The sequence below is a fragment of the Amblyraja radiata genome, chromosome 9, assembly GCF_010909765.2.
Source record: "Amblyraja radiata isolate CabotCenter1 chromosome 9, sAmbRad1.1.pri, whole genome shotgun sequence".
Lineage (NCBI taxonomy): Eukaryota > Metazoa > Chordata > Chondrichthyes > Rajiformes > Rajidae > Amblyraja > Amblyraja radiata.
The window spans coordinates 55,718,601-55,745,146 of record NC_045964.1 but is presented as its reverse complement, the minus strand read 5'-3'; the positions used below and the strand labels follow the sequence as shown (position 1 = coordinate 55,745,146).

The window sequence follows — 26,546 nt, the reverse complement described above, 5'->3', positions numbered from 1 at the left end:
CACACACAGACAACCCAGACACAGATAAAACAGCCACGTATACAAACACAATAACTCAACAACAAGCAGGGGTAAGGACTCTGTTATTCAGGTCGGCTCCTTCTGGGGCAACACACAGCGGCGCAGCTGGTAGAGCCGCTGCCTCACAGCACCACAGACCCGCGTTCCATCCCAACCTCGGGTCTGTCTTTGTGGTGTTTGTACGTTCTCCATGTGACCTGCGTGGGTTTTCTCCGGATGCTCCGGTTTCCTCCCACATCTTAAAAGGCGTGCGGGTTTGTTGGTTAATTGTCCTACCTTCTGGGGGAAGATACAGGAGCTTGAAAATCACACATCCAGACTTCAGAACAGCTTCTTCCCCACTGCCTGGCACAGTGGCGCAACGGTAGTGCTGCCTGTATGGAGTTTGCACGTTCTCCCCGTCACTTGTGCGCCACATATTCAACGGGACCTCCGGGGGGGAATTTCAAGTACGCTCTCGTAATTTTGTCCGGATAAAAAGAGTCGCTGGAAAATCTAACAACCTGTGGCTGCAACCTTCCCTCCATTGTCGAACTGTACACTGCAAGGGCCAGGAAGCGAGCGGGTAAGATCATCTCTGACCCCTCTCACCCTGGCCACAAACTCTTTGAATCACTTCCCTCTGGAAGGCGACTCCGTATTGTCAAAGCTGCCACGGCCAGACATAAAAACAGCTTTTTTCCACGAGTAGTTGCTCTACTCAATAACCAAAAATCTGTAGCCTCCTTTTGTTCTGGTATTTTATTTAATTCACATGTTTAATCAATAATGTTTTATTAGTCATGTTTAATGTGTCATTCCCAACTGTCACTGTACGTCATGTTGTCACATGCGGGCAGAGCACCAAGGCAAATTCCTTGTATGTGAATATTTGGTCAATAAACTTATTCATTCATTCAATCTTTGTGCCTTTCTGCTGTTCTTGCGTTAGTGGCTGTGCTTGATGCTCTCTGTTTATTGTTTAGCCCATGAGCTTCATGCGAGCTCACAATCTCACTGGACCCAGAGTCCATGACAATAAACTAAAGTGATTCTGAATCTGATACGACACATACACTGCCCGGCAAACTGCTGATGCCAAGCAAATCGCAGATAATCACTGAGAGGCAGAGGCAGCCAAGCAGGCAGCTTCCTCACAGCACCCACAAAGATAACCTAAAAATAATCAGCTTCACATACACGCACAACCTCGAACCTCCCTGACTGCTTGTGCCACTGACACTCAGCGATTGGGGGCGGATAGATGCTGAGTTACTCCAGCTTTGTATCTATCTTTGGTATAAAACAACAACTGCAGTTCCTTCCTTCACAGACGGGGGGGTTGTGTCAGCCACGGCTGAGTGGGCAGCCAAGGTTGCAGGTTCAAGACCAACTCCAGAAGTATTTAAACCACACAAGTCTAGCGGTAATAGATAGGGTGAACACACAGGCCTTTGCCCAAGGTAAAATAATAGACAATAGGCTATAGGTGCAGGAGCAGGCCATTCGGCCCTTCGAGCCAGCACCGCCATTCAATGTGATCATGGCTGATCATCCCCAATCTGTACCCCGTTCCTGCCTTCTCCCCTGACTCCGCTATTTTTAAGAGCCCTATCTAGCTCTCTCTTGAAAGCATCCAGAGAACCCGCCTCCACTGTCCTCCGAGGCAGAGAATTCCACAGACTCACAACTCTCTGTGAGAGAAAGTGTTTCCTCGTCTCCGTTCTAAATGGCTTACTCCTTATTCTTAAACTGTGGCCCCTGGTTCTGGACTCCCCCAAAATCGGGAACATGTTTCCTGCCTCTAGCGTGTCCAAGCCTTTAACAATCTTATATGTTTCAATGAGATGCCCTCTCATCCTTCTAAACTCCAGAGTGTACAAGCCCAGCTGCTCCATTCTCTTAGCATATGACAGTCCCGCCATCCCGGGACTGTCATATTTACCCAGGGCGAAAAAACAGGGGGAAATCAAGAACGAGAGGACATAGATTTAAGGTGAGAGGAGGAGAGAATTATTAGCAACCCGAGGGACAACTTCTTCACTCAGAGGGTGGTGGCTGTATGGATCAAGTTGCCAGAGGAGGTAGTTGAGGCAGGTACGATAACAAGATTGAAAAAACACTTGCACGAGAACATGTAGAGAAACAAGGAACTGCTGATGCTGGTTTATACCTAAGATGGACACAAAGTTCTGGAGTAACTCAGCAGGTCAGGCAGCATGTCGAACAGTCCCAAACCGAAACGTCACCCATCCTTTTTCTCCAGAGATGCTGCCTGACCCGCTGTGTTATTCCAGCAGCGTTGTGTCTACCTTTGGACCAGTACATGAATAAGAAAGACTGAGAGGGATATGGGCCAGATTCAGGCAAATTCAGGAATTCCCTGCCCCAGAGGGCAGTGGAGGCCAAATCACTGGATGGATTTAAGAGAGAGTTAGATAGAGCTCTAGGGGCTAGTGGAGTCAAGGGATATGGGGAGAAGGCAGGCACGGGTTATTGATAGGGGACGATCAGCCATGATCACAATGAATGGCGGTGCTGAGTTGAAGGACCGAATGGCCTCCTCCTGCACCTATGTTCTATGTTTCTATGTTTCAAATGGGACTAGCTTAGATGGGATGGCTGGGCCAGCATGGACGAGTTGGGCCGAAGGGCTTGTTTCCGTGCTGTGTGACTTTCCTAATGCGGCACTGTCGATGGATCTAATTTTTGGATAAGGTGTCGAGAATCGCCCTCATCTTCTCCTCCAGGGTCAATGTGAAAGATGCCCAAGCTCCATCTCTAAGAAAATTACAAGGTAGACGAAAATGCTGGAGAAACTCAGCGGGTGAGGCCGCATCTATGGAGCGAAGGAAATAGGCGACGTTTCGTCCCGAAACGTCGCCTATTTCCTTCGCTCCATAGATGCGGCCTCACCCTCTGAGTTTCTCCAGCATTTTTGTCCACCTTCGATTTTTCCAGCATCTGCAGTTCTTTCTCAAAGAAAAATACAGGTATGTTCGCCAATATCCATCCCTCCGTCAATATCAATGGATGACGTGGTCATTCCCCACACGGATCTTTATCAGAGCATGGTACAAGTCAATTGGCTGCTGTATAACAGTGCTTGTAATTCAGATATACATCATTAACTCTAAAGCACTTGCAGACATCCAGAGGTCAGGAAGGGAGCTACTGAAAGAGATTTGTTCCTTTTATGGCCTTTCAGTGCATAACAGCTTGTAGACCCATGACTGTGCAGCCAAATACAAATCTAACTCAATTGACAAATTCCCAGACGATACACCACCGCAGCGGGCCGGGTATCAAATAATGACAAGATGGGGTACTGGAAGCAGATTGAGAATCTCCAAACCTGGGGACAAGACACCAACCACTCCCTCAAAGACAGACAAAAAAGGTGGGTGAGGTAGCATCTATCGAGAGAAGGAATAGGTGATGTTTCGGGTCAGACTGATGTCGGGGGAAAGAAAGGAAGAGGCGGAGACAGTGGGCTTGTCTACCTGAAATTGGAGGTCAATGTTCATACCGCTGGGGTGTACACTGCTCAAGTGAAATATGAGGTGCTGCTCCTCCAATTTCCGGTGGGACTCACTCTAGCAATGGAGGAGACCCAGGACAGAAAGGTCGGATTGGGAATGGGAGGGGGAGTTGAAGTGCTGAGCCACCGGGAGATCAGGTTGGTTAGTGCGAACTGTGCGGAGGTGTTGGGCGAAGTGATCGCCGAGCCTGCGCTTGGTCTCACCGATGTAGAAGAAGGTTCTCGACCCGAAACGTTACCTATTCCTTCTCATAGAAACATAGAAACATAGAAAGTAGGTGCGAGAGTAGACCACCAGGTCCGTCGAGCCCGCACCGCCATTCGCTCATGGCTGAACACTAAACAGACACACTTACCCACAAACAGTAGACACAAGACACAGAACACAAGACACTACCCTCCCCTTTATACCGCTATCACCCCTCTCCACCCCAAGAACCTCGCGATCTCCTGGGGGAGGCAAAAAACCGGATAAAAACCCAGGTCCAATTCGGGAAAAAAATCCGGGAAATTCCTCTCCGACCCCAATCCAGGCGATCGACACTTGTCCAGGAGATCACTCAGGTCTTACTATACTAACCATACCTAGGTCCATATCCCTGCCCTCTCCCCGTAGCCCCTTATCCCCTTGGCAGCTAAAAAACCATCTATTTTAGTCTTAAATATATTTAAAGTTTCTGCTTCCACTGCTCCCTGGGGCAGTGAATTCCATAAATTAACCACCCTCTGGGTGAAGAAGTTCTTCCTCATCTCAGTTTTAAAAGAGCCCCCCCTTATTCTGCAACTATGTCCCCTAGTTCTAGTTTCCCCGATCATTGGGAACATCCTCGGTGCATCCACCCGATCAAGGCCCCTCACGATCTTATATGTTTCAATGAGATCGCCTCTCATTCTTCTAAACTCCAAAGAGTAGAGTTCCAGCCTACTTAACCTTTCCTCATATGTCAATCCCCTCATTGCAGGAATTAATCTTGTAAACCTTCGCTGCACTGCCTCCAGGGCTAGTACATCCTTTCTTAAGTATGGACCCCAGAACTGTACACAATATTCCAAATGTGGTCTCACTAATACTGTGTACAGCTGCAGCAAGACCTCCGTGTTTTTATACTCAATCCCCCTAGCAATAAAGGCCAAAACTCCATTGGCCTTCCTGATTGCTTGCTGCACCTGCATACTAACTTTTAGTGATTCATGTACTAATACCCCTAGATCCCTTTGCGTTGCATTACAACGCAGCTCCTCCTCATTTAGAAAATAACTTGCCCTATCATTTTTTTTCCCAAAGTGAATGACTTCACATTTATTAGTATTAAATTTCATCTGCCAAGTTGTTGCCCACTCACCTAGCTTATCTATATCCTTTTGCAGACTCTTCCTATCCTCCTCATCCCCTACTTTTCCTCCCATTTTTGTATCGTCCGCAAATTTTGATATATTACACTTGGTTCCCTCCTCCAAATCATTTATATAAATTGTGAACAACTGGGGTCCCAGTACCGACCCTTGCGGAACCCCGCTAGTTACCGGTTGCCATCCCGAGTATGAACCATTTATCCCCACTCTCTGCTTCCTATTTGTTAGCCAATCCTCTACCCATGCTAATATATTACCCCCAATCCCATAATTTTTTATTTTTAGCAATAGTCTCTTATGTGGCACCTTGTCAAAAGCCTTTTGGAAGTCCAAGTATACCACATCCACCGGTTCCCCTTTATCCACCCGGGTTGTTACTTCTCTCCATAGATGCTGCCTCACCCGCTGAGTTTCTCCAGCATTTTTGTCTACCTTGTAATTTTCTTAGAGATGGAGCTTGGGCATCTGCAGTTCTTTCTTAAACATCTCCCTCAACGTCAGCAAGATGAAGGCGATTGTGATCGACTCCAGGAAGTGAAGTGTGTAAACATACCCGCCACTACAGCCTGTGTTTCACTATTACAGCACCTTTATAAGTATAACATTGGAACCTCCGACCCACTAAATCGGTGCCAATGGACAATAGATAATAGATGCAGCAGTAGGCCATTCAGCCCTTCGAGCCAGCACCGCCATTCAATGTGATCATGGCTGATCATCCACAATCACGTTCCTGCCTTCTCCCCATATCTCCTGACTCCACTATCTTCAAGAGCCCTATCTAGCTCTCTCTTGAAATTATCCAGAGAACCGGCCTCCACCAGAGGCAGAGAATTCCACAGACTCACAACTCTCTGTGTGAAAAAGTGTTTCCTCGTCTCCGTTCTAAATGGCTTACCCCTTAGTCTTAAACTGTGGCTCCTGGTTCTGGACTCCCCCAACATCGGGAACATGTTTCCTGCCTCTAGCGTGTCCAAACCCTTAATAATCTTATATGTTTCAATACGATCCCCTCCCATCCTTCTAAAGTGATAGGCGTATGGAACAAGTGGCCAGAGGAGGTAGTTGAGGTAGGAGCTCTAACAATATTCAAGAGACACTTAATAATAAAAATAATAAATTTTATTTATGGGCGCCTTTCAAGAGTCTCAAGGACACCTTACAAAAATTTAGCAGGTAGAGGAAAAATATGTAAGGGGAATGAAATAAATAGTAGAGACATGACTAGTACACAAAGTAAAGACAGAATACAATTCAAAACACAATATGAGGCAATTAATGCACAGATGAAAAGGGAGGGGGACGTGGGGCTAAGGATAGGCAGAGGTGAAGAGATGGGTCTTGAGGCGGGACTGGAAGATGGTGAGGGACACAGAATTGCGGATCAGTTGGGGGAGGGAGTTCCAGAGCCTGGGAGCTGCCCTGGAGAAGGCTCTGTCCCCAAAACTGCGGAGGTTGGACTTGTGGATGGAGAGGAGACCGGCTGATGTGGATCTGAGGGACCGTGAGGGTTGGTAGGGGGAGAGGAGGTCAGTGAGATATGGGGGGGCCAGATGGTGGAGGGCTTTGTAGGTGAGGATCAGGATTTTGTAGGTGATCTGGTGGGAGATGGGAAGCCAGTGAAGTTGTTTGAGGACTGGAGTGATGTGATGCCAGGATTTGGTGTGGGTGATGAGTCGGGCGGCTGCGTTCTGGACCAGTTGGAGTCGGTTGATGTAGGTGGAGCTGATGCCAAGGAGAAGTGAGTTGCAATAGTCCAGTCGGGAGGAGATGAAGGCATGGATGAGTCTTTCAGCAGCGGGAGGTGTGAGAGAGGATCTGAGTTTGGCGATGTTGCGGAGATGAAAGAAGGAGGTTTTAATGACATGGCGGATGTGAGGCTCAAGGGAGAGGGTGGAATCAAAGATCACGCCAAGGTTGCGGGCCTGGGGAGATGGGGAGACAATGGTGCCGTCGATGGTGAGAGTGGGGTTATTGATTTTGCTGAGTGTGGCATTGGAGCCTATGAGGAGGAATTCTGTCTTATCGCTGTTGAGTTTGAGGAAGTTATGTTGCATCCAGGTTTTTATAGCTGACAAACAGGAGTTGATATGGGAGAGGGGGGGGGGGTTGTGGGGGGATTTGGTGCCGAGGTAGATCTGGGTGTCATCGGCGTAACAGTGGAAGTCCAGGTTGAAGTGGCGGAGTGTCTGACCAAGGGGGAGGATGTAGATGATGAAGAGGAGGGGGCCGAGTACGGAGCCTTGGGGAACGCCTTGAGTGACTGCGGCTGTAGCAGAGGTGTGGTTGTGGAGAGAGATGAAGTGTGATCTGTTGGAAAGGTAGGAACGGAGCCAGCTGAGTGCAGAGCCTTCAATGCCGAGGTCCTTGAGTCTGGTGAGCAGGATGTTATGGTTCACTGTATCGAAGGCTGCGCTCAGGTCGAGGAGGATGAGGATGTTGAGGGAACCAGTGTCAGCAGAGGTGAGGAGGTCGTTGAGGACTTTGAGGAGAGCAGTTTCTGTGCTATGGAGGGGGCGAAAGCCAGATTGGACACTTGGACAGGTATATGCTTATGAAAGGTTTTGAGGGAAATGGGTCAACTGCAGACAGGTGGCACCAGTGTAGATGGGGCTGAAGGGTCTGTTTCTGTGCTGTCGGGCTTTATGACTCTATCTACCTGCACATGGTGTCTGCCTCTCCATTGTTCATGTGGCTGTCTAAAAACCTCTTAGAGTTTGGCATAGCATCTGTTTCTACCACTTGCCCTGGCAGCGTGTTCCAGACACCCAGCACTCTCTGTGTAAACACCCTGCCTTGCCAAACCTATTTATACTCTCCCCCTCTCACCGTAGACCTGTTAGGTCATCACTCTGACTATGGCTGTGTTAGAACATGGCTATCTCTCTCCTGTCTACCCCTCTCATGATTTTATATACTTTTATCAGGTTGTACTTTGACATTCCAATTCAAGTTAGTCCAACCTCTCCTTACATATACTGTACACCCTCGATTCCAAGCGATATCCTGCAAACCTATCTCCACCTACCAACGTGACCCCACCACTCGCCACATCTTCCCATCTCCCCCCGTCTGCTTTCCGCAAAGACATCTCCCTCCGTAACTCCCTGGTCAATTCTTCCCTTCCCACCCGTACCACCCTCTCACCTGACACTTTCCCCTGCATTCGCAAGAGATGCTACACGTGTCGCTTTACCTCCCCCCTCGACTCCATTCAATGACCCAAGCAGTCGTTCCAGGTGTGACAGAGGTTTACCTGCACCTCCTCCAACCTCATCTATTGCATCCGCTGCTCTAGATGTCAGCTGATCTACATTGGTGAGACCAAGCGTAGGTTTGGCGATCGTTTTGCCGAACACCTCCGCTCGGTCCGCGTTAACCAACCTGATCTCCCGGTGGCTCAGCACTTCAACTCCCCCTCCCATTCCGAATCCGACCTTTCTGTCCTGGGCCTCCTCCATGGCCAGAGTGAGCACCACCGGAAACTGGAGGAGCAGCACCTCATTGGGCAGTCTGCATCCCAGTGGCCTGAACATTGACTTCTCCAATTTCCGGTAGCCCTCGCTGTCTCCTCCCCTTCTCAGCTCTCCCTCAGCCCTCTGGCTCCTCCTCTTCCTTTCTTCTTCCCACCCCCCCCCCCCCCCCCCTCCCCCACCCTGCAACAGTCTGAAGAAGGGTTTTGGCCCGAAATGTTGCCTATTTCCTTCGCTCCATAGATGCTGCCGCACCCGTTGAGTTTCTCCAGCAATTTTGTCCACCTACCACTTGTGTTGCAAGGAACTACAGATGCTAGTTTATACCGAAGATAGACACAAAGTGCTGGAGTAACTCAGAGGGTAAGGCAACGTCTCTGGTGAAAAAGGATAGGTGAGGTTTTGGGTCGAGACCCATCTTTGCATCTACCACTTGCCAGGCTACGTCCCACCCCCACCTCTCTATTACAGCTTCCTCCCCCCACTACGTACAGTCTGAAGAAGGGTCACAACTTGAAAAGGTCTCCTGTCCATTCCCGCTACAGATGCTGCCTGAGCCGCTGAGTTCCTCCAGCACTTTGTGTTTTGCTCAAGATTCCAGCATCTGCAGTTCCCTGTCTCCATCCTGCTGAACCTCTTCTGCACCTTCTGTACAACTAGAATTGTGACTTAGCAAGAGGATCACCATCTTAGATAACAATTCAATTCTTCCCATTTGACACTTCTCTATCCCTTCTTTTGTTCCTTGTCCCATTCTCATCATCACTTTTGGCAATTAATCTCTTCATTATTGCAGTCTATAAAGACCAGGTGCCGCTAGATGGAGAATCTTCTCCGTGGATTGTCACCTTGTCGTGGTGAAGCTTGTGTGGTCCTGAGATCCTGAGAGCGATGCCGTCTGGAGCTATGCTCCTGGTAGGGCCACGCATGGCGGTAAGGTAGAGGGGGTGGTCTATGACAAAGAGCAATCCAGCCAAGACCTCAACGGTGGGACAGGCAGAGGACGATGGCTGACTTTAGTGGAGCGTCACAACGGCTGGGAAGGCGAATTAAAGGCTGCGGCAGAAAAAGGTCTCCGGTCGTCTTGGACTCCATGCCACTGGATCCTGACCCAGATCTGTCAAGGACTGTGGGGTGGCTGTCTGGGCACCAGTCTCCCCACGTTAAACAAAGTCACGCACAGGCGTCCTCCAATCCTGGAGACACCCATGGTCAGCCATGACCGAGAGGGGCCCAAGAAGAAGTAAGACCAGGTGCCTCTAGATACTGAATGTCAAACATTAGAAGGGTCCATTGTTCCAGAGGCCACAGAAGTAGCAGCATTGCTTTGCCTATAACATTTTTTGAGTCTTTAGACTTTAGAGGTACAGCGCGGAAACAGGCCCTTTGGCCCACCGAGTCCACGCTGGCCAGCGATCACCCCGTTCACTCGCACTATCCTACACGCATGAGGGACAATTTTCAATTTTACCTAAGTCAATTAACCTACTAACCTGTACGTCTTTGGAATGTGGGAGAAAACCGGAGCACCCGGACAAACCCCCCGCGGTCACAGGGAGAACGTACAAACTCCGTCCAGACAGCACCTGAAGTCAGGATGGAACCTGGATCTCTGGCGCTGTGAGGCAGCAACTCTACCGCTGCGCCACCCTGCCGGCCTAGTCATAAGAGAGCTACAGCATGGAAAGTGACCAACGTGCGCACGCCGACCAAGATGCCTCATCTGGGCTGCTCCCATTCTCCTGCATTTGGCCTGTACATTTTTCCCATCCCTGCATCTGCACAAATGTCTTTTAAAAGCTTCTACTGTGCATTCCTCAACTACTTCCTCTAGCTTAATTTGAAAAAATGTTCTCTCAATTGCTCTTTATAGTAATGAGGTCTATACTCTTGGCACTCTCTGGGTGAAGTCTTTTTTCTGGGTTCCCTGAGGGATGTGTGAGTAATTATTTTTTATTTATGGCTCTTGCATTAGCTTTAGCGGACAAGAGGAAACATCCTCTTCACATTTACCCAATCAAATCCTCTTCATAATTAAAACAATCCTCTCCAGGCACCGTTCACCCTGCGTAAACCACAGCCTGCTCTAGATCCCGAGATGCAGAAAACTTCAAAGTACATGGTTCCTGATTAAGGTAGATGAATAGACAGCACAAAGTGATGTCAGTGGGAAAGATCTCATAAGCAGTACGGAGCCATGGTTTAAAACAATATTATGCAGTTCCTAACATTTCAGAGAGTGGTGGGCTGAGCCAAGTCCATCGCGGACGGGCACAGCCCTCCTATAGCACTGCTATAAGCATGCAGGTACAGCAGGCAGTGAAGAAAGCGAATGGCATGTTGGCCTTCATTACAAGAGGAGTTGAGTATAGGAGCAAAGAGGTTCTTCTGCAGTTGTACAGGGCCCTAGTGAGACCACACCTGGAGTATTGTGTGCAGTTTTGGTCCCCTAATTTGAGGAAGGACACTCATGCTATTGAGGGAGTGCAGCGTAGGTTTACAAGGTTAATTCCTAGGATGGCGGGACTGTCATATGCTGAGAGAATGGAGCGGCTGGGCTTGTATACTCTGGAATTTAGAAGGATGAGAGGATATCTTATTGAAACATATAAGATTATTAAGGGTTTGAACATGCTAGATGCAGGAAACATGTTCCCGATATTGGGGGAGTACAGAACCAGGGGGCACTGTTTAAGAATAAGGGGTAAGTTATTTAGAACGGAGACGAGGAAACATTTTTTCTCACAGAGAGTTGTGAGTCTGTGGAATTCTCTGCCTCAGAGGGTGGTGGAAGCCGGTTCTCTGGATACTTTCAAGAGAGAGCTAGATAGGGCTCTTAAAGATAGCGGAGTCAGGGGATATGGGGAGAAGGCAGGAACGGGGTTCTGATTGGGGATGATCAGCCATGATCACATTGAATGGCGGTGCTGGCTCGAAGGGCTGAATGGCCTACTCCTGCTACAATAGACAATTGTCTATTGTCCCCACCATCTCTACCATCTGCATCAGGTGCTGCCTCATCAAGGTGGCATCTATCCTCAAGGCTCCCTGCCATCTGGGCCATACCCCCTTCTCACTGCTACCATTCGTTTAAGTTTAGGTTCGTCATGTGTACCGATGTACAGTGAAAAGTTTGGTTGTTGCACGCTTTCCAACAGCTCAGATTATGCTGGACATAATCAAGTCAAACTCCAGTACAACAGGTAGAGCAAAGGGGAAGATACAGAGTGCAGAATATAGTTCTCAGCATTGTAGCGCATCAGTTCCACAGACAAAATCCAATGGCCACAATGGGGTAGAGGTGAATCGGACAGTACCCTAGCTTATGGAAGGACCGTTCAGAAGCCTGATAACAGAGGGGAAGAAGCTGTTCCTGAGTCTGGTGGTGCGGGCTTTCAAGCTTCTGTGCCTTTTGCCAGACGGGAGCGGGGAGAAGAAGGTAGAGAAGCCTGAAGTCCCACACCACCAGGTTCAGGAACAGCTACTTCCCTGCAACCATCAGGCGTGGTGATTAGAGGGGGCAATTTTAACTTTGGTATAGATTGAGCAAATCAAATTGGCAAAGGCAGCCTTGAGATTGAGTTGATGGGAGTATTTGGGACAGTTTCTTCAAACAAGATGTCGTAGAGGCATCAAAGGGACAAGGTATTTTTGAACTGGTCATCTGTTCTGAGACAGGAGTAATGAATGATCTCATGGTTCACAAACCCGCAGGAAATGATTAGAGCAGGAAATGATTTCACATTTAGTTTGAGAACGAGGAACTTGGGTTTGAACCGAGTGACTAAAATTATAAAGGTGTGAAGGCAGTGTTGGTGATAAAGAACAGGGAAAATATATTAAAAGATAAGACAGCGGATAAGTAGTGGCAGATAAGAAGATATTTTACCTTGCTCAGCAGGAAATCTTCTCCACTGAGAAATAAAGATTATCCAGCCTGGGCAAGCTGAAAAAAGGTATTAAATTGAAAGAAAAGGCATATAATATTGCCAGGATTAGCAGCTGGCCAGAAGATTGAAAAATGATTAGAACAAATACAGAATAACAAAAATAAGATAATGGGGAGAGAAAACATTATCAGGGAAGCCTAGCAAGAAATATTGAGACTGACAGAATGAGATTGTTTAAGGGTACAACATAACAGCAGTTGCTGATTGCTGAGAGGAAGAGACAGGGACTTAATAAGGACATTGAAAAGCCTTTGAACAAACATTCTGTATGCATAGTCGAAGATACAAAAATCAGCCCGATTATACAAGAAAATCAGCGAGGAAAAATGAATAATGTCATCGGAGGAAAATGCGTACGATAAATTAATGGGACTATCGGTTTAGAACACTAATCCAACCCTTATTAATAATGGCCAACATCTTCGGAAGAAGTGGATGCAGAGATACTGAATGAATTGTTCTTGCAATCTTTCAAAAATCCCTCAACTCTGAACTCACACATAGTTCTATGCTATCCCACTTTCTCATCCACTCCCTCCACACTGGGGGTAATTTAGGTTTTAGTTTAGAGATACAATGTGAAAACATGTCCTTCGGCCCACCGTGTCCGCGCCGACCCATCCCAGTTTTCCCAGTTTTTCAACCTACACATTAGGGACAATTTACAGAGGGCCGATTAACCTACAAACCCGCACGTCTTTGTGATGTGGGAGGAATCCGGAGCACCCGGAGAAAACCCTCAAGGTCACAGGGAGAACGTACATACTCTGTGTAGACGGCGCCTGTAGTCCGGATTGCATCTGGGTCCCTGTTGCTGTAAAGCCCCTGTCCCACTGTATGAGGTAATGCAAAAATGTAATAATACAGAGTTCTCCCGAGTTTCCCCTGATTCAAAATCGGAGAATTAAGGTAATGGCCGTTCGTAGGTACTCGGGCTCTCGTGGACATTTTTCACACTGTTGAAAAAAGTTCACGAGTTTACCGAGTTTCCCCGAGTACCTGTCATTAGCGTTACGAGCCGCTAAGAGACGTCCCGAGCTCCGACGTACCCGATACGTACTTACCACGAGTTTGATTTTTTTTTAAACTCTGGAGACCTCTTGAATTACCTCGTACAGAGGGACAGGAGCTTAAGGCACCAACTTTACCGCTGCGCCACTGTGTTGCCCTAGAAGCAATTTACAGAGCCAATTAACCTACAATTCATCGCTCGGGGCATTGAGGATAAAAGTCAGCAGGTCACCTTGCACCTTATAGGACTTTAGTTTAGGCTGCATTTTGAGCATTTTGTGCAGTTCTGGTCCCCCCGTTACAGCAAGGATGAAAGAGCAGTGGAGAAGGTGCATCAGTATGCTGCCTGGATTAGTCTGAAGAAGGGTTTCGGCCCGAAACGTCACCTATTTCCTTCGCTCCATAGATGCTGCTGCACCCGCTGAGTTTCTCCAGCATTTTTGTGAACCTACAAACCTGCACGTCTTTGTGATGTGGGAGGAAACCGGAGCACCCGGAGGAAACCCACGTGGTCACAGGGAGAACGTGCAAACACCACACACAGACAGCAACCGAGGTCGGGTTCAAACCCGGGTCTCCGGCACTGTGAGGCAGCAGCTCTACCCGCTGTACTACTGTGCCGCCCATATTGCAGGAGATAGGAGCTGATGTAAGTGTGGTAACAGAGGGGGCGAGGGTCAGGGTACACTGTAGAGTGGAGGTAAACGGAGGCCTGTGCGAAAGGAGCGGGGAGAGGGTGAGGGAGCGGGGTTGAGGTGTTGGTGGGGGTGGGGGGTGATGGACAAGGACAGGTACCTGCTCCGCAGAGCCCCGACGGCCGCCGGCCTGTGTGCATCCAGTCTCTCTTCATCCTCTGTAGCAGCCGGAGAGCCGTCATGGACACCTCGTGATTCTTATTGCCAAACTCCAGCATGTGGGCAAACCGTGGGATGTACAAACATGGGTCTGTGGGAAAAGGAAGAGATGTTAGAATGAGGAGGGAGGGGGGGGGGAGGGGGAGGAAAGAAAGATCATAAATCATATAACAGTGCAGCACATAACAACAAGACCAGAGTGCAAAGTGGTTTATAGGCTTTGTTGTGCAGTGGTAGAGTTGCTGCCTTACAGCACTGACAGCACCGGAGACCCGGGTTCCATCCCGACTATGGGTGCTGTCTGTACGGAGTTTAAACGTTCTCTCCGTGACCACGTGGGTTTTCTCCTGGGTCATAAATGATAGGAGCAGAATTAGGGCATTCGACCCATCAAGTCCACTCCGCCATTCAATCATGGCTGATCTATCTCTCCCTCCAAACCCCATTCTCCTGCCTTCTCCCCAGAACCCCTGACACCCATACTAATCAAGAGATCTTCGGTTTCCTCCCACACTCCAAAGATGCACATGTTTATGGGTTAATTGGCTGGGTACAAACGTAAATTGTTCTTAGTGTGTGTTGAATAGTGTTCATGTGCGGGGGTCGCTGGTCGGCGCAGTCTCGGTGGGCCAAAAGGCCTGTTTCCCCGCTGTATCTTTAAACTAAAATAAAAGCAGTGTTACAGCGTTGCAGCATTACACCAACAGGGAAAGTGCAGGTTAGGAAAAGTGCCATGTCTGCATGAGGTAGGTTGGGAGATCACTACTACACCCCCAGCTTATGAGAGGTGCATTCAGTAGTGTGATAACAGTGGGGAAGAAGCTGTTCCTGAATCTGGTGGCACGTATTTTGAAACGTTTGTACCTTCTGCCCAAAGGGAAAGGGGAATAAGAGGTGAACTAGTTTAGTTTAGTTTATTGATGTATGGTGTACGTGTGTTCATCGCTTGGGGCATTGAGGATAAAAGTCAGCAGGTCACCTTGCACCTTATAGGACTTTGGTTTAGGCTGCATTTTGAGCATTTTGTGCAGTTCTGGTCCCCCCGTTACAGCAAGGATGAAAGAGCAGTGGAGAAGGTGCACCAGTATGCTGCCTGGATTAGACTGTATTTCCTAAGGTTGGACAAGCTAGGATTGTAATATCTACAGAGGGGAGACCTGGTAGAAGTATTATGAGAAGCATAGACAGGGTAGACAGTCAGAATCTTTTTCCTCTCACCGTAAATCTATGCCTTCCAGCCTTTGACATTTTCACCCTATCTATGCCTCCCATCATTTATATATTTCTCTCCGATCCCCCCCCCCCTCCCTCAACCTCCAGAATTCCAGACAAAATAATTCAAGTTTGGCCAACCCTTCCTTATACCAGTAGGAAAGAACTGCAGACGCTGGGTTAAATCGAAGGCAGACACAAAATGCTGGAGTAGCTCAGCGGGTCAGGCAGCATCTCTAGGCGGTCACGGTGGCGCAGCAGTAGAGTTGCTGCCTTACAGCAAAATGCAGTGCCGGAGACCCGGGTTCCATCCCGCTGTCTGTACGGAGTTTGTACGTTCTCCCCGTGACCTGCGTGGGTTTTCTTTGAGATCTTTGGTTTCCTCCCACACGCCAAAGACGTAGGTTAATCGGCTTGGTAAATGTAAAAATTGTCCAGTATAAAATTGTCCAACTTCCAGTATAGTCCCTGGTGGACTCTTCGGAAGGTTCAAGGTACAAGGAATCGGTGACGTTTAGGGCCGAAAGACGTTTGGAGTCTGAAGAAGGGTCTCGACCCGAAACATCACCCATTCCTTCTCTCCACAGATGCTGCCTGACCCGCTGAGTTACTCCAGCGTTTTGTGTCTACTCTCCTTATCCCTAATACCCACTTATCCAGGCATCATTCTGGTAGACCTCCTGTGCACCCTCTCCCATGCCTCCACATTCCTCTCAACAACACTCAATACTGCAAATGGGATATAAATATATGCCAATGGGGCATCAGAATCCTATAAAGCTCCATCAAGACTTCCTGAATCTTATACTCAATGCCATAGTTGTAACTGCCAGAATAGCTGATCTTAACATTAAAAACGGTAAAAAAACTATTTCTTGCTTCAATGGTTTAAAAGAAAAGAATACTTCTAGCAACAGCTAGAATGCTACATCTAGACTTACAACAGTTTAATAATAATAATAATGGATGGGATTTATATAGCGCCTTTCTAATACTCAAGGCGCTTTAATACTCAAGTTTAGTTTAGAGATGCAGCATAAAAATAGGCCCTTCGGCCCACTAAGCCAATGCTGACCATGGATCACCCATTCACACTAGTTCTATGTGAAGCCACTTTCTCATCCACTCCCTACACAATAGAGGCAATTTTATTTTAGAGGACCAATTAATCCACAAACCCGCATGTCTTTGGGATGTGGGAGGAAACGGGATCACCCGAGGAAAAGCACGGGGAGAATGTGCAAACTCCACTCAGACAGCACCCAAGGTGAAGGTCACAGCCAGGTCTCCAGCGCTGTGAGGTAGCGGCTCTACCAGCTGCACCACTCTGCTACCCAAATGGGGAACGGTTTGCCGGCAGGAGGAACAGCATACTCCCTCCAAATCTGAATGTGTTTTTCACCAGCCATGTGCACAGCACCACTTGTTTGCTCCTGATAGTAGAATATTATAGCTGTACTTGAGAATGTCACACTCAATTACAACATTATTCAAAAATACTGATATGACAAAACTGCTATAATATTAAACCACAAACAGAACAGGAACAGTAACACAGTGATGTAATGTTTGGGACACAATGTACCAAAGAGGCAGTAACATACTGATGTAGCATTCTAAAGATATTCCTTAACAATAACACATCAGCGTGACTTTTAATTCTGCCTATGTTTTTTTTTGTTTTTCAGAGGAGGGGAAAATTTGAACATTTCTTAAAGTTTCTTAAATGCATAACGATTTTAAATAATCTTCCCAATCTTTTCCTGAAGGTTTAGGCTTGGCAGATGATATAATAAAGGGAGAGTATAATGGTAGGACAGCACCAATGTTCAGCAGTGTATCCGCTGTTCCAGGTGTCAACTTCTCTACATTGGCAAGACCAAGCGCAGGCTCGGCGATCGTTTCGCTGAACACCTCCGCTCAGTCCTCCTTAACCTACCTGAACTCCCGGTGACTCAGCACTTCAACTCCCCCTCCCATTCCCAGGACTGACCTTTCTGTCCTGGGCCTCCTCCACTGTCAGAGTGAGGCCCAGCGCAAATTGGAGGAACAGCACCTCATATTTTGCTTGGGTAGTTTACACCCCAGTGGTATGAACATTGATTTCTCCAACTTCAGATAGACCTTGCTTTCTCTCTCCATCCCCTCCCCCTTCCCAGTTCTCCCACCAGTCTTACTGTCTCCGACTACATTCTATCTTTTTCCCGCTCCCTCCTCTGACATCAGTCTGGAGAAGGGTCTCGACCTGAAACATCGCCCATTCCTTCTCTCCAGAGATGCTGCCTCAACCGCTGAGTTCCTCCAGCATTTTGTGACCACCAATGTTCAGTTGGCTGATCAATAGTCCAGGCCTCTGACGTGAAGCCAGTACAATACAATACAATACCAATACAATACCATTTATTTGTCATTTGAACCTCACATGAGGTTCAAACGAAATTTGGTTTCTGCAGTCATACAAGAAAAGAACCAAGACACACACCAACACAATCCACACAAACATCCATCACAGTGAATCTCCTCCTCACTGTGATGGAAGGCAAAGTCTTGTCTCTCCCCTGCTCTCCATTCTTCTCCCGATGTCAAAGTCAAAGCCCCCAGCGGGCGCTAGCGAGTCCGCGGCCATTTAAAGAAACTTAACTGAAGGTTGAAATCCTTCATTTTGGAAAGGTAAGTCCGAGTATATCTTGTATAGGAAGGAACTGCAGATGCTGGTTTAAATCAAAGATAGACACAAAATGCTGGAGTAACTCAGAGGGACAGGCAGCATCTCTGGAGAGAAGGAATGGGCGACGTGTCGGGTCTTGAACCCGAAAGACGGCAAAGTCTTGACCCGAAACGTCGCCCATTCCTTCTCTCCAGAGATGTTGCCTGTCCTCGGATATATCTTAATGGTGAGAGAACGGAGAAGCAACGTAATTAAGGCCACGGTGTATATGCTTCACTAACAGCAAGGACCTTAGGTACAAGCAGTGATCAGAAAAACTGATGAAACGTCGACTTTCACCTCAAGAGAGTTTGGAACGAGATGAGAATGTTGCAAAGCCTTGGTGAGGTTGAAGCACCGCATTGTTCTGGACACTGAATCTGTGGGAATATGTGGCGGCCTTTGCGGCAAGAATGTGTAGATTCCTAGGGACAAAAGGCACTGGAATGTGACAGTTTGAATGTTACAAACTAATAATGGTTTTAATGAAAGGATTAGAGGAATAGGGGAACTCTTTCCTCTGGTGGCATTAAGCACAGACGATGTAGCCATGGAATTATGGCCAGGCCAAGGTTAGGAAGTCATGAATTCCTGACTTCTCCCACCCCGGTCATGTCTTCTTCCCACCGCTCCCATCCGGCAGAAGGTACAGAAGCTTGAAAGACTCAGGAACAGCTTCTTCCCCTCTGTTATCAGGCTTGAGAACGGCCCTTCCTTAATCTAGGGTACTGTCCGATTCACCTCTACCTTACAGAAACATAGAAAATAGATGCAAGAGTAGGCCATTCGGCCCTTCGAGCCTGCACCACCATTCAATATGATCATGTCTGATCATCCAACTGTATATCCTGTACCTGCCTTCTCTCCATACCCCCGATTCCTTTAGCCACAAGGGCCACATCTAACTCCCTCTTAAATATAGCCAATGAACTGGCCTCAACTACTTTCTGTGGCAGAGAATTCCACAGATTCACCACACTCTGTGTGAAAACAAATTTCACACTTAAAATACATTTGGACAGGTGCATGGATAGGATAGGTTTAGAGGGATATGGGCCAAATGCGGGCAGGTGGGACTGGTATAGATGGGGCATTGGTTGACGTGGGTGAGTTGGGCCAAAGGGCCTTCTTCCATGCTGTATGACTCATTTCTTGAAGCTGGAAAGAGTGCAAACAAGATTTATAAGGGTGTTAGACAATAGACAATTGGTACAGGAATAGGCCATTCGGCCCTTCGAGCTATTCACTGTGATCATGGCTGATCATCCACCATCAGTACCCCGTTCCTGCCTTCTCCCCATATCCCTTGACTCCGCTATCTTTAAGAACTCTATCTAACTCTCTCTTGAAAGCATCCAGAGAATTGGCCTCCACTGCCTTCTGAGGCAGAGAATTCCACAGATTCACGACTCTCTAGTTTTTCCTCATCTCCATTCTAAATGGCCTACCCCTTACTCTTAAACTGTTGCCAGAACCCGAGGGTCTGAGCTATAGAGAAATGTTGGGCAGGCTAGAACTTTATTCCTTGGAGCACAGGAGGGTGATCTTATAGAGGTGTATAAATTCATGAGGGGAATAGAGTGAATACATGTGTAGGAAAGAACTGCAGATGCTGGTTTAAATCGAAGATAGACACAAAATGCTGTAGTAACTCAGCGGGACCGGCAGCATCTCTGGAGATAGTCTGAAGAAGGGTCTCGACCTGAAACGTCACCCGTTACTTCTCTCCAGAGATGCTGCCTGTCCTGTTGTGTTACTGCAGCATTTTGTGTCTATCTTAGAGTGAAAACATAGTCTTTTACCCAGGGTATCTTCTTCTTTTCGTGTCCATCTTGTTATAAATGTTGGCCTCGCTGTCATTGTCCATCCTGAAAAGGACGCAAGCTTCCGGCGACAAATCAGTGGAAGCCATCGCTTGTCGCAATAGATGAGTATGAGAATCAGGAACCAAGAACATAGGTTTAAGGTGAGAGGGAGATATTTAATAGGATACTGAGGGTCAACTTTTTCACTCAGAGTGTGGTTGGTATATGGAGCGAATTGTTAAAAGAGGTAGTTGAAGCAGGTACTATAACAATATTTAAACAACACTTGGACAGGTACATGGACAGGAAAAGGAAAGGTTTATCGGGATATGGGACAAACACAGGCAAATGGGCATCTTTGTTGGCATGGATAAATTGGGCTGAATAAATTGTGCCGTACGACTTTCATACTGGTCTAAATCTCCAAGAAAAGAGGTTGAATTTCCTTTTTTGCTGCATTTCAGACAACAGCCTTTTTCTCCAGCGGAATCAGGCAGCGAGCGGATGGTGGGGGTGGAGGGTAATGGAGTTAGCAGCAGGAGGTTATCTGGTGAAGTCTCAAGGAACACATTCAGTCAGGAGCTGGCAAGCTGACCTCTCAGGGGACTGGGTCTGGGGAAGTGAGGTATGAATGGAAGAATGGACCTGTGTTTGGCTGCTCTGCAGCATGGTCGTCGGGGTTTATATAAACGGGAGCAGGCGGTGTACAAAACGGCAGGCACTCGGGATGTCTCCAAGACTTAGGATCCAGTCAAACAACATCAGGCGGTTTCGAATGACAAGCTGAAGCCGGCTGCAACTTTCTGAAGTCACATTCACTTCCTTTCGTTCTCCAAACACTATAATGTTCCCTTTCAAACATCAGCTCGGCCAAGCCTGCTGCCAAGTCCAACACGAGCAGTCCCCAGAGCCCAGGTCCTGCTTCCACCTGAATGAAAGGCCTGTTTCACTTCATGAATGATATTTTGTCTATTTAGTTTCTCCATTTATAGAAACGGTCTTTAAGACCACTCTCGGTCACCAAGATGCCACCCGCACTTCTCCCGCCCCCAGCCCAGAGGCTCCCTATCCCAGCCAGGGCTGAGGACATGAACCCTGCCTGATGCTTCATCCCCCAACCCAGGAGAGATCGAGGCCATTTCTTCCACCAGACACGTCACCTTGCAACGAGAGCCTGCAACATTGAAATATCGGTGCTCACACATTGTTAGACCAGTCCAAATCTCACTCCAATGCTCCAAACTATGCTCTGTATCAATCTCTGCTTCAAAATAACTTTGCCCCAAAACTGTTGCTCCATTGGAACTATTCCTTGTGGCTGAACAAATTCCCAAGAAGGGCCTCGATACAAAATGTCACCCTTTTCTCCAGCCATCCTGCCTCACCCGTTGAGTTACTCTTGCTTTTCGTTCAAATTCCAATTCAATGCGTAAAGTTTAGTTTAGTTTAGAGACACAGTGTTGAAACAGGCCCTTCGGCCCACCAAGTCCAGGCCAACCAGCAATCACCCATCCACTAGTTCTATCCTAAACACTAGGGGTAATTTAGAGAGGCCTATTAACCTATAATCCTGAACATGTTATAGGAGTGTGGGAGGAAACCGGAGCACCCGGAGAAAACCCACGCGGTCACAGGGAGAAACATACAAACTCCGTTCAGACAGCATTCAGAATCAGGATCGAACCAGGTCTCTGACTGCGAGGCAGCAACTCTGCCGCTGCACCACTGTGCTGCCCATATTGAAGTCTTCCCTAACAGGTTATTGGCTGAAACCCCCCCCATTGACGAACTGTACACTGCAAAGGCCAGGAAGCGAGCGGGTAAGATCATCTCTGACCCCTCTCACCCTGGCCACAAACTCTTTGAATCACTTCCCTCTAGAAGGTGACTCCGGACTGCCAAAGCTGCCACAGCCAGACATAAAAACAGTTTTAATTTACTAGTAGTACCTCTGCTCAATAATCAAAAATCTGTAGCCTCCTTTTGCTCTGGTATTTTATTTAAATCACATGTTTAATCGATAATGTTTTATTATTAATATTTTATGTTTTATGTGTCATTCCCAACTGTCACTGTACGTCATGTTGTCACTTGCGGGCGGAGCACCAAGGCAAATTCCTTGTATGTGAATACTTGGCCAATAAACGTATTCATTCATTCATTCTCAAGAAATGTTAAACTCAAGACTCTCCTGACGGGCTCTTCCCACAGTCTCCAGTCTTAACGACAACAGGGTTCATGTTTGCCCTCGGCTGCTGTCTGTGTGGAGTTTGCATATTCTCTCTGTGCCTGTGTGGGTTTCCTCCAGGTGCTCCGGGTTCCTCCCACATCCCGTGGCCACAGTAAAACCGGCCCTAGTGTGATAGTGAGGGGGAATCTGGGGAGACCTGGTGGGAATTTGGGGAGAATCAAACGGAATTAATGTTGGATTTATACAGGCCCAGTGCTGTCAAATGCTGGGTCATAATAAGAAGGCATAAGCACACTGTACCAAACTAGGAAGAGGTAAACTCTCCAGGCAAAGCCATTAGGCCATCTGGGTAAGATAACAGGTGGAAAAATGGGGCATATCTTGAAGGGAAATATAATGGATAAAAGGTATGCTTTGTATAATTATAGGAGCTAGCTGTGCCTGAACAAGATTTCACCTCTGGCAATATCAGTGTGATTCTGAGAAAAGAGCAGGGATTTAAGCGGCACTTAAAACAAGTGTGTAATTAAAAGACATTGAAGAGCAAACATTGCTGCCTCCTCTCCTCTCCTCTTAGAGCTTGCCCACCAGTCCCACGGTAATAGCCCTGTCCCACGGTAAGAGTTCATTCCGAGAGTTCTCCCGAGTTTGCCCTGATTCGAACTCGGAGATTTATGGTAATGGCCACTCGTCGGTACTCGGGGCTCTCGTGGGCATTTTTCAACATGTTAAAAAATCTTCACGAGTCTTCCCATGCTTACCTGCCGTTAGCGAGTCTTCCCGAGTACCTGCCGTTAGCGTTACGAGCCGCCAAGAGACGTCCCCGAGCTCCGAAGTACCCGCTACGTTCATTCCCCGTGCTTACCACAAGTTTGATTTTTTATTAAACTCGGGAGAGCTCTTGGAATGAACTCGTACCGTGGGACAGGGCTTTAAAGATGGATTCACTAATAGTGGAATAATGTCAAGAATCACAACCTCACTCAACATTCTTGACACCAATGAATTAAAAAAGGCGTCAAGGTAACGGAGCTGACATTCTTCAAGTGTTGATGGCTGTTAACAAAGTCTCCAATGGTTTCCTTCATGTCAGGATCACATGGATCAAAGTGCTCTCAGATTTGATTGCTCTTCAGTGCTGAGTGAGGGAATGATGTGCTGGGGCTGGAGAGGGTCCAGAGAAGGTTTACGAGAAAAATCCCAGGAATGAGAGGGTTAACATATTGTGAACATTTGACGGCACTGAGCCTGTACTCACTGGAGTTACAAAGGATGAGGGGATACCTCATTGAAACTTACTGAAGGCTTGGATAGAGTGGATGTGGAGAGGATGCTTCCACTAGTGGGAAAGTCTAGGACTAGAGGTCATAGCCTCAGCAATAAAAAGACGTACCTTTTGGAAGGAGATGAGGAGGAATTTATTTAGCAAGAGGGTGGTGAATCTGTAGAAGTGGAGGACGTCAATGGATATATTCAAGGCAGAGATAGATAGCTTCTTGATTAGTACGGGTGTCAGGGGTTATGGGGAGAAGGCAGGAGAATGGAGTGAAGAGGGAGAGTTAGATCAGCCATGATTGGATGGAGTAGGTACAATTGGCCAAATGGCCTAATTTTACTTCGGAGTCACGTGAGTGACTACGTGAAGAACCCGTCCAGCACGCATGCGCGACATACTTCAAAGCAGCGGTGTGGAATCACAGAAAAACACAATAATTGAAATAAACATAGTAAAGAAAAGGAGAACTTAAATACTAGTTGATCTCTATAATTGAGGGTGGGAGCGGAGGGCACGTAATCCCTCATCGTAACTCCTCATAAAATACAGATCAAACTTCGAACTGGTAAGTTCCCGTTTAATCTTACTATTCTGCTCCTGTCACTTATGAACAAGAAGGGATTTTCCAGCTTTTAAAGTGTATGTACATCTTAGTTCAAGGATAATGTGATGGAAGGAACTGCAGATGCTGATTTATACCAAAGATAGATCACCACCAGCAACACCAACGGAGCCATGCTGGAGAGACACCACACAAATGCTCAGACTGTTGGGAAGAGTTTCACATGGGCAAGGACCCTCCACCAACACTGGCGGACCCACACAGGAGAGACACCACATAAATGCTCAGACTCATGTTTCATGCTCAGAAGAGTTTCACACAGGCAGGGACCTTCCAGTGACACCAACAGATCCACATCGGAGAGAGGCAGAATAAATGTAAATGCTCAGATTGTGGGAAGAGTTTTACAGCCCCCGTCTCTCAGTCTGAAGAAGGGTCTCGGTCTGAAACGTCGCCCATTCCTTTTCTCCAGAGATGCTGCCTGTCCTGCTGAGTTACTCCAGCATTTTGTGTCTATCTTTAATACCAAGGATAATGTGGAACCCAGCACCACTGCTGCAAGTTAAACTTCCATTGTTCCGTTTCGGGAGCTATGACAACAAAACACTCCTGACATCTCTTCCCCAAAGCTCACACACTGTCCCGCTGATTTCAGATAACTGGCGATGGGCTATAATCAGATGGGCATTAAGCTGATCCGCTCCTGAAGGTGGATGTATGTGAAAGGTCCAAGGGCAGGAGTGACTTGCTGATGCTGCTGTGCCCAATATTTATTACTCGACCAACCTCAAGGATAATGTCATTTGTCGACTCACACAACTGCTGACTGCGCAACCATGCTGTGGAATAGACGAGCTCAGCATTTTTCTACACCACTAGATGCAGCTCTGTAAGACTTTGTAGTTCGGCTGTAGTTCGCCCCATTAAGGACTCATCTATTCCACAGCATGGTCAGTCAGCCCGCAACAAACGCTTTTCACTGCACCTCGGTACACGTGACAATAAACTAAACTGAACTGAAAAATAAACTGAACGGAAGGATGTGCAGAGGGTGCAGATGAGGTTTTCCAGAATGATGTCTAGATTAGTGGGTATTAGCTCTACAGAGGATTGGACTCATAAACAATAGGTGCAGGAGTAGACCATTCGGCCCTTCGAGCCAGCACCGCCATTCAATGTGATCATGGCTGATCATCCACGATCAGTACCCCGTTCCTGCCTTCTCCCCATATCCCCTGACTCCGTCCGCTATCTTTAAGAGCCCTATCTAGCTCTCTCTTGAAAGTATCCAGAGAATCGGCCTCCACCGCCCTCTGAGGCAGAGAATTCCACAGACTCACCACTCTCTGTGAGAAAAAGTGTTTCCTCGTCTCCGTTCTAAATGGCTTACCACTTATTCTTAAACTGTGGCCTCTGGTTCTGGACTCCCCCAACATCGGGAACATGTTTCCTGCCTCTAGCATGTCCAAACCCTTAATAATCTTATATGTTTCAATAAGTATTATTCTCTCCAAAGTGTTGAATTTTCGGAGGAAGCCTGGTAGAAGTATATAAAATTGTGGGAGCCATAGATAGGGTAGACAGTCAGAACCTTTTCACCCGTGTAGAAATGTCGAAGACTAGAGGGCAGAGCTTTAAGGTGAGACGTACGAGGTGAGTTTTTTTACAGAGGGTGCCTAGAATGTGATGCTGGGGATGGTGGCGGAAGCAGACATGAGAGTGGCTTTTCAAAGGCTTTTGGACAGGCACATGGATATGCAGGGAATGGAATGATATGGATCGCGTGCAAGCAGAGGAGATTAGTTTAACTTGGCATCATTTTAGGCACAGACATCGTAAGCTAAAGGGCATGTTCCTGTACTGCACTGCTTTCAAGAGAGAATTAGATAGGGCTCTTAACGATAGCAGAGTCAGGGGATATGGGGGGAAGGCAAGAACGGGGTACTGAATGGGGATGATCAGCCATGATCACAGTGAATGGCGGTGCTGGCTCGAAGGGCCGAATGGCCTACTCCTGCATCTATTTTCTATTGTCTATGTGTTGGAAGGTTGAAATGCTGGTTTACACAGAAGCTAGACACAAAATGCTGGAGTAACTAACTCAGCAGGTCAGGCTGCATCTCTGGAGGAAAGGATCATTTCGGGTGGAGACCCTTCTTCAGACTGAGGGGACGTGCATCCTCTCAGTCTGAAGAAAGGTCTCGACCTGAAACATTCCTGTTCTCCAGAGATGTTGCCTGAGCCGCTGAGCTTCTCCGGCACTTACTTTCTGTCAGAACTGCTCTATTTCTAACACAAATAACCACATTTAAAACATACGTTTGGGTGGCTTGTAGTGATGAAGATAGAACAAAAATAAAACAATTTAATTTCTACTTTCTACCTCGTTATGACCTTGTTACATGACAGTTGAGAACAGTGAAGATCCCTCTGCCTGATAACCTGAATGCATCTGATGTGGCTTCAGGTTTTATAAATAGGATTATTTGACTAATAACAGTATATAATTAAAGAACAGCAAGCTGCTCTTTATGTGAGGGCTCTCACAATTCCCAGTACTTATCTCCATAATAATACCCCTCATTTTCATGTAGTGATTGGGTTCACAGTA

General features: G+C 47.3%; 1 protein-coding gene and 1 long non-coding RNA gene across 3 annotated transcripts in view; both read right to left on the bottom strand.

Moving 5' to 3' along the window:
* brf1 (BRF1 RNA polymerase III transcription initiation factor subunit) overlaps nucleotides 1–26,546 on the bottom strand; it is a 340,666-nt gene that overhangs the window by 128,578 nt on the left and 185,542 nt on the right. For both annotated transcript variants that reach the window (XM_033027515.1, XM_033027516.1), the window contains one exon: nucleotides 14,124–14,273. In XM_033027515.1, the coding sequence (XP_032883406.1) occupies nucleotides 14,124–14,273 (150 nt within the window). The remainder of the gene's footprint in view (nucleotides 1–14,123; nucleotides 14,274–26,546) is intronic.
* Nucleotides 16,045–21,517, bottom strand: LOC116977156. Its single transcript, XR_004413132.1, has 3 exons — nucleotides 21,508–21,517; nucleotides 16,187–16,195; nucleotides 16,045–16,104 (listed from the first exon to the last, which is right to left on the bottom strand). It is a non-coding gene; the product is annotated as an uncharacterized LOC116977156 (long non-coding RNA).